Below are 14012 nucleotides of genomic sequence, written 5' to 3'. Positions count from 1 at the left end.
GCAATCAAAAGATGGCTACCCTTCTAGATGAAATACTAAATACAATATCAATGTAACATAGAAGATAGTAAAGTCTAGTTCAGTTCTGTTCAAGGACATTTTACCATCTTCAATTGTGTTGCAAAGACAGAGAACCTCCACGAGTATCAAAAGTTTGCTTCCTTGTGATACTACCCATCTACATTAACAGTCACCAAGAAAAACAGCCTTGCAGGGTGTGGTGATGTATGCCTGTAATTCCAGCAACTTGATACTGTTCTAAACTTTTTTTTTTGGATTGAACCCAGAGGCAATTAACCAATTAGCTGCATCCCCAGCCCTTTTATTTTTCATTCTGAGAAAGGGTCTTACTAAGTTGCTGAGGCTGGCCTCAAATTTGCAATCTTCCTGTCTCAGACTCTCAAATTCCATGGGATTACATATGTGTACCATACTGAACCTGGCTAAACCTTTCTCTTTGAAACAAGGTTTGCTATGTTGCCCAGGCTGGTCTTGAACTCCTGGGCTCAAGTGATCCTTCTGTTTCAACTTCCCAAGTAGCTGGGAATACAGGTGTGCACTACCTCACCCAGCAAAATCATTTTAATTATTACCCTTTATAGCTCAAAGAAGACTTTGGAAATTAAGAAATACAAAATCAGTACAAAGAAAGAGTAAAACATTCAGATAAATTGGGTGTGGAGGTACACAGGCCTGTAATCCTAGCTACTGAGAGGCTGAGCCAAGAGAATCCCAAGTATGAGGCCATGGATAAGACCATGACTCAAAATAAAAAGAGTTGAGGATGTAGTTAAATGGTAGAGTATTTGCCTAGCTTATGTGAAGCCCTGGATTCAATTCCCAGCACCAGTTATTAAAAAATGAAAATATGTTTTTAAAAAAGCATGGCCAGGGCTGGGATTGTGGCTCAGAGGTAGAGCGCTCCCCTAGCACAGGTGAGACCCGGGTTCGATCCTCAGCACCACATTAAAAATAAAGGTGCTGCTATGACCATCTATACCTAAAAAAAAAAAAAAAAAAGCATAGCCAAAGGAAAAGGAAAAGTCTTTCTTAATAGTGAGAACAGTTTACATTTTACAACAAATTTTATTTAAATGCAACTGAGATACATACTTCCAAAGATTTTATGAGCAGTTGGGCCAACAAGTTTTATCCTTACTTTTTCTATTGTCATGTTTTAGAACTGGGGGGGAGCGCTTTACAACATGAATAGGATTATATTAGGTCATAAAGGTAGAGCCATGATTAAATACTGATGGCTTTATAAAGAAGAGCAGAACATGACACATACTTATGCTTCCTTGTCTTGTGTCATGTGATGTCCTGTGCCACCTTGGGACTCTGACAGCAATAAGCCCATCACCTGATTGGGGGGGGTAGAGGAGGCTGGAACTTCCAGAACTTCTGAGCTAAATAAACTTCTTTATAAAGTTAATTTAGTCTCAGGTATTTTGTTATAATAACACCAACAGCCTCATGTATTGCTCTGAAGGAAGAAAGGGTCTTTAGTCCTATTCTTGAGAGCAGAGAGAAATTTCCACTCTATAGGTTTCTTTTATCCAGTCTGATCTTAAGTGAAAGGCCCTTTAAGTCCCCTATAATATCAAACATTTTTCAGCCCCATATCCTGGCAATTAAAAAAAAAAATAGGGCTGGGGATGTGGCTCAAGAGGTAGCGCGCTCGCCTGGCATGCGTGCGGCCCGGGTTCGATCCTCAGCACCACATACAAAACAAAGATGTTGTGTCCGCGGATAACTAAGAAATAAATATTAAAAAAAATTTCTCTCTCTCTCTCCCTCTCTCTTTAAAAAAAAAAAAAAATGGTGCCAGGCGCAGTGGTGCACACCTGTATTCCCAGTGGCACCAGAGGCTGAGACAGGAAGATTATGAGTTCAAAGCCAGCCTCAGCAAAGCAAGATGGATGTTAAGCAAATCAGTGAGACCCTGTCACTAAATAAAATACAAAATAGGGCTGGGGATGTGGCTCAGTAGTTGAGTGCCCCAGAGTTTAATCCCTGATAACACACACACACAAAAAAAAAAAAAAAAAAAAAACTTGCTAGATCCCCACCCCTACCAGTGTATTCTTCCACTGAGCTATACCACCCAGGGCCTATTTTTTTTTTTATTTTAAAATAAGATTTCACCAAGTAGCCCAGGCAGTCATCGAATTTATAGTCCTCCTGCCTCAGCCTCCTGAATAACTGGGATTACAGGCATGTGATACCACACCCAGCTCTTGAAGGGATCTTTTAACTATTACAAGCAGATAAATCTTACAGCAAGTTTTTACCAGTGAGAGTCCAAAGTAAATTGGTTTCCAAACAGCTCCAAGAGACAAAAGATTTGATGAGAAATTCTGAATATGGAATTCATAATTTCACTATTTTTTTATATGGAATAATTTTTTTTAAAGCAGTACCAGGGTTAAAACTCAGGGCCTTGCAAGGCAACCATTCTACCACTGACAGTGCCCACCAAATTTGTTTTTTAATTTTATTTTTGAGATAGGGTCTTATAAATGGTCCAGACTGGATTCTAAACTGCAATCCTCCTGCCTCAGCCTCCCAAGAAGGTGGGATTACAGAGGTGTACCACTACTCTTGGTTCAATATATTAAAAATATAGAGGTACTTACCCACACAAAAAATTAAAGGGTATTTTCAATTTAAAAAAAACATAAAATTACATGTGCAATGTCTGCTAAATTTTCAGCATTCATTTATTACCTTTCTGAATCAGGGGAAAAAACACATTTTTTTTTAAATGAAAAGACAAGCCATTTTTAAGCATAGGGAATGACAAACACAAATCCTTAAAGAAACTTAATAGGTTACCTTAAAATCTTTACTATCTGGGCTTTTGATAAGTTCGGTCCTCAGGGTGGCAATTATAGTATCAAGAAGTAGATCCCATGGCTATCCTGCCTCTTATATTCATGATCAAAGTGGAAATAACCCACCCATTAAGCAGGGTCTCCCAGTTCTCATAAAGTACAAAAACCCTAAAATTTATTACTAAACATAGGTACCTGAAAAAAACCTAGAAAAGGGGGAATAATTTCATTTTATCCATGCCCAGAAAGAGGAAGTAATACTGTTAATATACAGCAAAGTAACCTTTTGATCTAAAAAATAAATTCTGCAAGAGAAGTGAGTCAATACACAATTACTTCACACATTTCCTTCTTTGATGTAACATAATTGGGAAACAAAAGTAATTACTGCCACATCTGAAGATAAAAGTTTCCCTTTTTGCCTTAATTTAAAAGAAGCCACAGAGGAAAAAATAACTGCTAGTATAGTATTCTTTTCAAAGGATATTCTCATTGTGAGAAAAATCTTGATTTTCCCATGTTGTTATATCTTAATTTTATAAAAGTCTGGAAGGGCTAAAAGATATATAAAACACACAAATCTACAGTCTGTCCTCACTTGGGTACGACTGTAAGCCACGGGTGCTCTTTTTCCTTTGTATAGAGAAATAAATTTTAAAAATACTGGATCCTGGTTGGGTTTTGCTATTCTCAAACTTTCATTTTTCTACAGGATAAAAGTATAGATCTGGGGTTGTGGCTCAGTGGTAGAATGCTCACCTAGCATTCATGAAGCACTGGGTTCAATCCTCAGCACCTTTATTTTTAAAGGTATTGTATCCACCTACAACTAAAAAAAAATAATTATTAGAAAAAAAGATGGATTTCTCACTTAAGAGAATTACCAACCCATGATACAATTTATATTTGTCTTTTATTTTCATTTACCTCTATGTACTCTGATAGACTCCTTATAATATATTCCTAAATTACTAAGACTTTTCATTTGAATGCTGTTTGTCAACAAAACTTGAAGTTAATCTCCATAGTCAGATGCTATAACAGCCAGGGCTGACTTCTCCAGAAGGAGATGGCTAAACTTTACTGCTTATGTAAGCAATGTTATCTCTCAGAGGACCTGGGATTTCATACTTAATGTAGTCTCATTTCTCATAAAATTAATTTAATGTCTCATTTTAGAACATTTTAGAAAGAGTAGCCACTTCCTATTAAAATAGGGCTCCAATAATCTCTTTTAGACGTGAGATTAAAACAAAAATTAAAAACCCAACCACAGAAACACACTACTGTTTCAAGGCCTTTAATGCAGCAGAGTGCAAAGTCACAGTCAGAAGAGGAGCCAGGTTTCCTTCAACCTAAAAAATGCCACCAAGCTCACTAAGAAATCATATGAAGCTCCATTTGACTTTAGTGAAACTTCATCAAGAAGCATTTATCATGTCAAGTCATCATACTTCAAGTGTATAATATACTTTATGTAAATGTCATTTATGCAGGCCAATAATACTGTCACTTACAAATCATGTCTGATTTGATCTTCAGAAAAAGAAGTAAGGCAACTGGTTGCTATTATTGTATTATTGCAATTTATAAATGGAAATAGATACTCCTAAATTAAATTACTTGCCCAACATCATAAAACATCCTGATTCCCAATCCAATGCCCCTTTTACTCTTCATTAAGCTGGCAATATGAAGCAGAAAATTTTGAAAGGATAGTGATTTATAGACAATATTCAAGAAAAATTAGATTTTTGGCTTCATGTGATTAAAGAGGAAAATCTTTAATTCACACTACTTATTTTCTAATATTCTTCAGAAAATCTTAAAGCCTCTTTTACAGCTTACGTTATCATACGTTAAATTCCCTTTTTTAAAAAAATCCCTAACTTTGTTAGATGCAATCCTTTGCACATTATGGGGCTAAGTTTCATCTTCGAACTCAAATTGAGAGATGATTTACTCAATTTTTTTTCTGGTGTTAGACACTGAAAAAGACCTTCGAAACCAACTTATATTTTTAGATGTTTAAATCTCATCAAATTTGCAGAACTGTCAGGAAGGAAATCCTTCAAAATACAGTAGTTGTCACTTAGATTATGGCCACTTCCTTACCTTAACCACACAAACACAAAAATAATTCAGCCTCTAGTGGTTCTGCATTGTTAGATGAGTCTGCATTTTGTTTTAAAACACCACGGATTTAATTGGCTTTGTTGCTGTGTCCATGTTCTTAACATTTTCAGAAACTACTATTTTTTTTTTTTAATTATTCTGGCAGTTCATACTCAGACCTCATTTTTTAAAATCTTTAATTTAGATAGGAATACAATTACATCTATTCAAAAATCAGACATGTTAATGTATTATGAATACTTCTTATGCTTTGTTAAGAGGATCCAAATCCTAACATAGTAAACCAACAAAGTACACAAAATATACAAAATTAAAATGTAGAAAATATAGAACAGAAATTTAAATTTAAAGAAGGAACACTCCAAACAAGGCAACCTAAAAAAATAAAATATGAATACTATTGCCTAAAAAATAACAACATAGATATTTTATTAAGAATTAATGGCATTAGCCAATATTGGTGCATGCCTATAATTCCAGCAACTTAGGAAGTTGAGGGAAGAGGATCATGAGTTCAAACCCAGCCTCAGCAACTTATAGGGACCCTATGTAACTCAGTGAGACCCTGTCTATAAAAAAGAGCTGGAGATGTGGCTTGGTGGGTAAGCGCCCCTGCGTTCAATCCCTGGTACCAAAACAAAACAAAAAAAAAATTAATGGCATTGAGGCATTAAGAATTAACTTGGCAGGCTGAGGTTGTGGCTCAGCAGCAGAGTGTTCACCTAGCACGTATGAGGCACCAGGTTCAATCCTGGGAACCACATAATAAATAAATAAATAAATAAATAAACAAACAAACAAACAAATAAAAAGGTATTGTGTCCAGCTACAACTTAAAAAAAAAAAAAACAACTAATTAACTTGGCATTGAGTTAAATAATTTTTTAAAGTGACTGATAATAGCAAAAATGCATACAGTATTCCTATGGAAGAACAATGTGGTCTTTGTGTCACAAAACAAATGTGAACTAAATAATTATGCTACTTACCTATCCATACCCAACATAACAGTAACAGAAAATAAAATAAAAATAAATGCAAAATATCAGACATATAAAATATAGTACTCAAAGTGATTCCATGTTAATAAGATTAAAATACCTGGTTATAATAATGCTTAAAAATAATAAACAAATTCTGCTACTTTCAGATCTTTCCAGTAGGTCCAATCTTTCTTCACCTGATGAATTTATAGGAATTGTCCAGACTTAACTCATGAAAGGCTAAGTACTTTTATCTTTGATCTTACTGTACAAGGTGGAAAAAAAAATCAAAAAATGCTAAGTACAAATGCTAAGAATTATTATCATCTACATTTTTTATTCCTTCCAGTGCAACTAATTCATTTATTTTCCCTTCTTCTCTCCAAAATAATTTACTTTTAAATTCATACAGTCTGTAGATTCAGCAACAGGGACTGTTTTTGTTGTTGTAAATACTTTTTAAAGTAATGTTTGATTAATCCATATAAATGAAATGAAACTGCTGCATTCCTTTTCTTTCTATAGAAAATTTGAAAAATACAGCAAAGGGGGCTGGGAATGTGGTTGGAGCGGTAACGCGCTCGCCTGGCATGCGCGGGGCGCTGGGTTCGATCTTCAGCACCACATACAAATAAAATAAAGATGTTGTGTCCGCCGAAAACTGAAAAATAAATATTAAAAAAAAAACTGCAAAGTAAAGAAAAAATAATTCGTACTTGCACGTTGAATATCTTTTGGCCTTATTTTTCAATAGAAATATAAGCACCTTCTTATTCTATATCTTGGTATTCAAAATTGTCTCTAATTACACTATCTTCTAACCTGTTTTTATTTTAAAATAAGTTTTTCCCAAAGCCTTTAAATATGGTTTAGAATTTTTTTTCCAGGACTAGGTATGAAACCCAAGGCCTCCTGCATACTAGAAAAGCATAAATAGTAATAGTAAATTAGTAATAGAATAGTAAACCATTCACATTAGCTATGTATGACAAATAACCCTGGGAAATGTGGGGTCTAGTCAACCCTTAAGCCAAAGTATGATCTGCTAACAGTGTCATCTCAAGCACTACTTAGTGGCTGTGACCTTATGGCAGATTACTCCCAAAATTCTCAATACTAAAGTACTTATCTATTCTAGTTACAAGAAACCTCCATTCTGGCTTTAATAAAGCTAGAGGGGAATAGTGCAAATTTCACCACTCAACCAAATACTTTAATTGGCTGAGTTTGTTACAATTGTCGTTCCCAATGGCAAAGAGTTGGGGTTCATTAAATACAGCCAAATATGTAACACACACAAGACGTCGCGTGGGACAGCTGCTACTGAGGACAAGTCCTTTAGGAAGACTAGCTAAAGGAGGCCGCTGGAGAGAGAGAAAGGTAGGGAGAAGGAGGCTGGCGTTGGAGGAGAAATCTCAGCTGCATTGTTTTACCTTTACTCTTTCTATTCCTGGCATCACGGGGCTCAAACGTCATCAAAATAGAAAGACCGAAGAGGCAGCAAAGTGACGCACACGTGTTACCATATGGATTCCATCAGTCCGGACGAGAATCGCCTCAAGCCCTACCCGGCAAAGGGAGGGTCCGCTGGGGCATCAGCTCCCCCACCCCGGCAACCCCTCAGGACTGCACGCTGGGGTCAGAGGCTGCAGACCACAGGACCTGACGCCTCAGGGGCCAGCCCGGTCCCCGGGGGCTCTGGACTGGGGTTCAAGGAGCTCGCCCGTGGGGCCGTGCGGGCCAGGGGTCAAGTTCCCCCTCGAGCAGCCCCGCGCAGGAGGGAGACCTCCACTCTGCCCCCGCGAGACGGCGGAGCTGAGGGTGTAAATCACGGCTGCCGACAGTCCGCCCCGACCCCGCTCCCGGGGTCTAAACTCGCCCAAGACTGTACCTGACGCGGCAGCGCCACCTCCACCAGACGCAGCCGGCTGTCACTGTGGCGGCGGTCACGGCTTCGGGCGCCAGTGACGCCTCTCATAAAAACAACAACCTGCTAGGAGGCGACCGCAGCCGGGAGGCGGCGGCTGGCGAGGTGCCCCAGAGCATGCCGGGACTTGTAGTCCACCCCGCGCCTCAGGCCCAGCGGCGGCAGAGAAGAGAACTACAACTCCCGAAGAGGAGTGCAGCCTGCCCTGAGGAGGCCAAAGGAAGCTGGGGCAAACCACCGCGGATCCTCACAACATCCGGGCCCGGCGCCCGCGGCCAGTTGCTATGGAGACAAGCTGCAACCACTCGAAAGGATTCGCGGTTTTGCCAGGCAATACAACTCCATGGATTAGGCAGATCGTTTTATACAGAGGGATCCAGCCAAGGATTCAGACTTTTTGCTGCTTTAATTGGGTGTAGTTTCCTGGGCAGTTGCCGGACTTCTTGCCTTCCGCCGCAGGAAAAGACTCCGTTTGCCGAAAAATTGAGGAAGATAGAATGACGGACTGCGACTGGGTGGGTTTGTGCAGAAGGCTAGAGTTTTTACATTTTCAAATGTAAAATGAGCGCTTAATTAAGTCATTGTTGATCTGAAGGTATAAATGATATTGGGGAATGGTACACACTGGTTCTCCAGGGCAAACTGGCGGTAGTTTGAACAAGACTAACGTAGCTTAATTTTAATATCATGTTTATATACATTGTGTCTTTTCCAAAAAGGATATGAGGGGAAAATACACTTATAATCACTGTAAATGGTCTGTGGAAAGTAAGGTTTAAGCAATTTGGAGGACTTAATAAGACCTGGTCTCAAAATAAACTAAAAAGACTGGGAGGGCTGGGGCTGTAGCTCAGTGGCAGAGCGCTTGCCTCGCATGTGTTCCATCCCCAGCACCACATAGAAAATAAGTTAAAAGTATTCTGTTCATCTTCCAAAAAAAAAAAGGGTTGGGAATGTAGCTCATGAAAGAGGGCTTGCCTGGCATGCAAAAGACTTTGGGTTCAATCCCCAGTGCTACAAAAAAAGGAAAAAAAAAAAAGTTTGAAAAGGGCAAATGCCAAACAAGAAGAGCCACATTGAAGGCCTGTGTGGTTAAGTAAAAACAACACATAATTTTGTTTCTGAATCTACAAATATTTGAGAATTATTGATATCGCCAGTTATTGGTGAGGAGTCCTGCTTTCCCACATGTTGAAGTTTGAACATTATAGAAGCATGCTGAGGCAAGCATATAAAGCAGGGTTTATTTAAAAAGGGGTAACAGATTTCTCCCTGGAGGGAGAAGGGGGCCATAGCTGGTATCCTGGTACTCCAAGAAGTGAGGTGTTCTACTCTTTTTTTTAAGTCCTAGTCTTATGTTTCTCCTACCTGCATCTGTGACTAGGCCCTGGAATGCTCGGTAGGATGGCCCAAAGGTAGGAAACAGGTGGGCTGAAGGGGGAAGGGCAGGTTGGAGAAGCCAAGGACACATTAACATCCCCTAGCTCCCTGTAGGGAGGGGCAATTCCTGGAACAGGTTACCTACATCACAGATTGGAACTGGGCAGGTTCTTGATAAGGGTGGAGGAAGGTCTCTGAAGGAATTAACATTTCGATCCCTTAGGGGATGACAGTCTCCAACTTCCCAGAATCACTCAAAATTGGCCTCCTTGATCCGATCTATACTGACTGCCTGATTCTGGCTTCATTATCGTGGAGATCTAAGATTTCAGTCTAACTTACAGATTTTGTGGTATATGTTAAACCAACAAAGTTTATCAGCTAATTTGTCTTCTGTTTGAACTAGATTTGGTTTTCTTTCATTTCTTATATCAGTCTCTTCTGATACTATTGAAAAAGTAAAATGTTCATAATATGTATTTGCACTTTTTGTAAAAACGAAATTCTTTTTCCTCTATTGTCTCATTTTTTTAAGAGAGAGAGAGGAGAGAGAATTTTTAATATTTATTTTTTTAGTTTTCGGCGGACACAATATCTTTGTTTGTATGTGGTGCCTAGGACCCACACGCATGCCAGGCGAGCGCGCTACCGCTTGAGCCACATCCCTAGCCCCAAATTGTCTCATTTTTTTAAAGGTCCCTTATGAAAAAGGAGTGGGTAGAAATGGAAGTGGGGGTAGAGGGATAGATTTGGTTTTCTGTATTACATGTTGAGCCAAACTGATCAGAATTTTAGAGCCAATGACAAAAAGGGTTATTTGATGAAAAAAAGTTCTCATGACTAAAGGCAATAGTATTTACTTTAAAAAAAAAAAAAAAAAAAAGCCCACAATCTGGGATATAACTCAGAGGTAAAGCATGACTGAGTTCAATCCCCTGCTTTATATGCTTGCCTCAGCATGCTTCTATAATGTTCAAACTTGGGCAATCTGCCTAGGTGCCCATAACAGTAAATTAGGACCAGGTGCAGTGACCAGGTGTGTAATCCCAACTGCTGGGGAAGCTGAGACAGGAAGCCAGCCAGGACAATTTAGCAAGACCTTATCTGAAAATTTTTAAAAAAGGGCCACGGATGTAGCTCAGTGATAGAGCACTTGCTTGCTTCATGCATGAAGCCCTGAGATCAATACCCAGTTAAAATGAAAAACAGAAAGAGACATTATTAAAGATAAAACATTTTTATACACGTGTTAGAAAGCTACAAGCAGTTTTGCATCCATTTTTTTAAAGATCTTGCTGCCTCCTTCCCTCAAATGACTAAATTTCAAGTGTGTTTACTATGTCCATGTCTGTGCCACACACTACATGGACTACTACAGCTCCTCTCCACTTTTACACAAGGCTCGTAGAGAAACCAAAGCAATTTTATTAAAAATTACACCATACTTTCCTTAAAACCCTTCAAGAGTTTTCCATTGCTTTTATCTTATTATTTTTTTTTTTTCTGGTACTTGAGATTGAACTCAGTCATGCTTTACCTCTGAGTTATATCCTCAAACCTTTTAAGATAGGGTCTCACTAAATTGCTGAGGTTGGCCTCGAACTTTTGATTCCCCTGCCTCAGCCTCCTAAGTCCCTGCATTACAGCCATGCTCTATTGTGCCCTGCTCAAAAAAAAAAAGAGAGAGAGAACTGAACCCAGACCACTCTACCACTGAGATACATCCCCAATCCTTTTTTTTTTCTTTAAGACATGATCTAATTTGCTGAGGCTAACCTTGAATTTGAGATCCTCCTGCTGCATCCTCCCATATCACTGGGATTACAGGTATGCACCACCACAGCCTGCTCAAATTTTTACCATAATTACCAAGATCCTGCAAGATCTGGCTTCAGCCTCTTATATTATCTAAAAACATTTTCACCCTAATTTACGTGACTTTGGCCAAGATTTTTGCTTCCATCTCTTTTCCTACCTTGCTTTCTACCTTTAGGTTTAATAAAACTTCACCAGAACAGCCCTCCCTACCCCCAACACTAGATTAAAGCCCCCCAGTATATCTTCATATCTTGTATTTTTCTTCATAGCACTTATCCCAGTTTCCCAGTTGTGCTTATTCTGTTAGCTGTAATTCTTTGTTATGGCTATCCCCTAGAAAAATTGAGGTATACTCCCTCTTCAGCTATGACTATTATTATAAACTTTTCCTATAAATTAATTTTTTTCCCCTCAGTACTGGGGATTGAACCCAGGGGCACTTTACCACTGAGCTATATCCTGGCCCTTTTTGGTTTTTTGAGACAGGATCTCACTAAATTGCACAGGCTGGCCTCCCTAATAGCTGAAATTACAGGCATACACCACCATACCCAGCTTGATTTATAAATCTTTAATCAATTTTCATAGTCTAGTATAACATGTTTATGAATATTTTGACAAGTTTCTCTGAACCAAATAAAGCTCATTTAGCAGGGAGTCTTCAATACCCTCAAGGGAATAGCATTTCCCCCCCAAAAAAGGGGTATGAAAGAAATAAGTTTAATTCTATTTTTTAATAATTGAGAATGGTTTTATATATTTATCTTTTAGGATAAGAAGAGTACTTCAGCTTCAAAGTCAGACACAGGAATGAAACCTGAACAACTGCTTCCTTGTGTGAACCCTGGCAATCCTGTGTTTTCCTGTATGTTGGACCCAAAGACCCTCCATACAGCTACTTCACTATCAAAACCTCAGATGATTATGTACAAAACCAATTCAAGTCATTATGGTGAATTTGTTCCTTTGCCACAGTTTCTCCCCTGCAATTATACTCCAAGGGAGCAAGGATTTTCAAACCATATTAGCGCAACTGGACTTTATCAAAATAACAGTCTAAATACTGCACCTGATAGAAACAGAACCCTTGATTTTCCTAATTTTCAACATACTCTATGAAAATATATTCCTTTTGCAACAGGGATTTACTTGATGCTTTGACTATATCCCTTGTGGCTTTGAAACTTATGTTTTGTTTTTTTTTTTTTCTTTTTCCTAACCTTCTCCCTGATCTTCTCTTTCCTAAACTTTTCCCTGATGTTATTGATCTCTTTTTCCTCAATCTTCTCCCCATAGTCTTTTTCCCCTGACCTTCTCCTTTCTGATCCCTCCTCCATAATCTCATGTTCTCTGAATCACCCCTGTTCCTGCTGATGGGCAGAATCACAGCCTTTGGGACAGGAGTCCCCTGTGTTTCTCATTTGCTAATGAAGCAATAAACCTTCTTTTTCCTTTTTCTCAAAATCTTGTCCTCGTTATTGCATTGGCATTGGGGATAAGGACGGAGCTTTCAGCAACACTTTTGACAATTTAAGAGAAAATATGCCTTAATTTTTTTTTTTTTTTTTTGGACTTGTAGATGTGTAATGCCAGATTTGTGGGACCCCAGTAGACCTCCAGGAGCCGAATCCGATGCAATCACATAAGAGTCTTTATTGCAAGCTCGAGCCTGGACTCACAACCGTTTCCAATGCAGCATTCCCCGGGAGTGAGTCCTGGCCCTTAGTTCAGTGAGGATTTATAGGTTTTTGGGGGATACTCTATGCGTCACAACATCACACAGCAAATCATTTCACACCATGGGAAAATCAAACAACTACTCTTAACATTGATTAGCACATTCACTGGTGGGAACAAGTTGGGTAAGGATGATTGGTGAGTTCAAGTGATGGATACATTTGTACTGATTGGTTTAGGCCACGAGGGGTTGCAAGAGTGTATATGCTAAACTGCAGGATGACCTGGCTGGGGATGTGGCTCAAGGGATAGCGCGCTCGCCTGGCATGCATGTGGCCCGGGTTCTATCCTCAGCACCACATACAAACAAGGATGTTGTGTCCGCCGAAAACTAAAAAAATAAATAAATATTAAAAAAAAAATTCTCTCTCTCCCTCTTAAAAAAATAAAAATAAATTAAAAAATAAAATAAATAAACTGCAGGGTGACCTAATCTTCTTACCAATCACCAGAAATTACTGGGAAGGTCACCTGGCATTTCAGATATTTTCCCTGTCTCATGGTGATTGGTGGTTGCTCACCTGGCACTCCAGATCTTTCCTATTAAACAACTCAGCAGGGTGGATGTGTGCCTAGGAGCCTTGTGTGGGTTTTTCCAAGGACAAGGGTCATGCCCCCTCCCTCTGGACAGGCCTTGAGGTAGAAGCTGGTTTCTAAAAAATGGAGTCACATCAGTTTCTCAGATGGACAGAATGACTTTATTTATTTTTATGCAGTGCTAAGGATCAAACCCAGTGCCTCACATGTGCTAGGCAAGCACTCTGCCACTGAGCTATAGCCCCAGCCCAAGTATGATTTTTAAAAATAATGTTAGAATGCCCAATTTAAAACATAGATTTGAATCAATTTTCTTAAAAACCTTTTTAAGAAATAAGGAATTTCCTGCTGGAATTGTGGCTCAGAGGTAGATTGCTCGCCTAGCATTGTGAGGCACTGGGTTTGATCCTCAGCACCACATAAAAATAAAGGTATTGTGTCCACCTACAACTAAAAAAAATTGAAAGAAGGAATTTCAACTGATAACTAAATGACAGTGAACTTTTAAATAAAAATGTACTTGAAAATAGTAAAAGTTAGAAAGTATGTTTGTATGTCCTAATGGGAATGAACCACAGGAACTTGCACTTGCTAGGCTAGTGCTATATGGCTTAGCTACAGCCTCAGCTCTTTTTTTTTTTTTTTTTTTTTTTTTTT

The 14012-nt window shown here is 38.8% G+C and overlaps 2 protein-coding genes across 9 annotated transcripts in view; one reads left to right on the top strand and one right to left on the bottom strand.

Moving 5' to 3' along the window:
* Ccpg1 (cell cycle progression 1) overlaps positions 1-7993 on the bottom strand; it is a 68131-nt gene extending 60138 nt beyond the window's left edge. For 3 of the 7 annotated variants that reach the window (XM_015480634.2, XM_048793720.1, XM_048793722.1), the window contains exon 1: positions 7848-7993. In XM_015480634.2, coding sequence (XP_015336120.2) covers positions 7848-7934 — 87 coding nt within the window. In that variant the 5' untranslated portion in view covers positions 7935-7993. Of the gene's footprint in view, positions 1-3596; positions 3667-7847 lie in introns of all 7 variants that reach the window. The other 4 variants (XM_048793718.1, XM_048793721.1, XM_015480639.2 and 1 more) reach the window with 2 other exon arrangements.
* Pierce2 (piercer of microtubule wall 2) lies at positions 7994-12668 on the top strand. Of its 2 annotated transcripts, XM_048793733.1 has the most exons (3): positions 7994-8398; positions 11014-11090; positions 11853-12668. In XM_048793733.1, exon 3 carries the CDS (start codon positions 11892-11894, stop codon positions 12198-12200), a length of 309 nt encoding a protein of 102 aa, XP_048649690.1. In that variant the 5' UTR covers positions 7994-8398; positions 11014-11090; positions 11853-11891; the 3' UTR covers positions 12201-12668. The 2 variants fall into 2 exon arrangements, with proteins under 2 accessions (XP_048649690.1, XP_015336126.1); XM_015480640.2 differs by lacking the exon at positions 11014-11090 and having other exon boundaries at positions 8100-8398; positions 11853-12590.
* Positions 12669-14012: the final 1344 nt, after the last annotated feature.

This window comes from Marmota marmota, unplaced genomic scaffold (assembly GCF_001458135.2).
Source record: "Marmota marmota marmota unplaced genomic scaffold, marMar, whole genome shotgun sequence".
In the NCBI taxonomy this organism is placed as follows: Eukaryota; Metazoa; Chordata; class Mammalia; order Rodentia; family Sciuridae; genus Marmota; species Marmota marmota.
The sequence above is the reverse complement of the archived record's forward strand: the minus strand, read 5'-3'. Positions and strand labels throughout refer to the sequence as shown.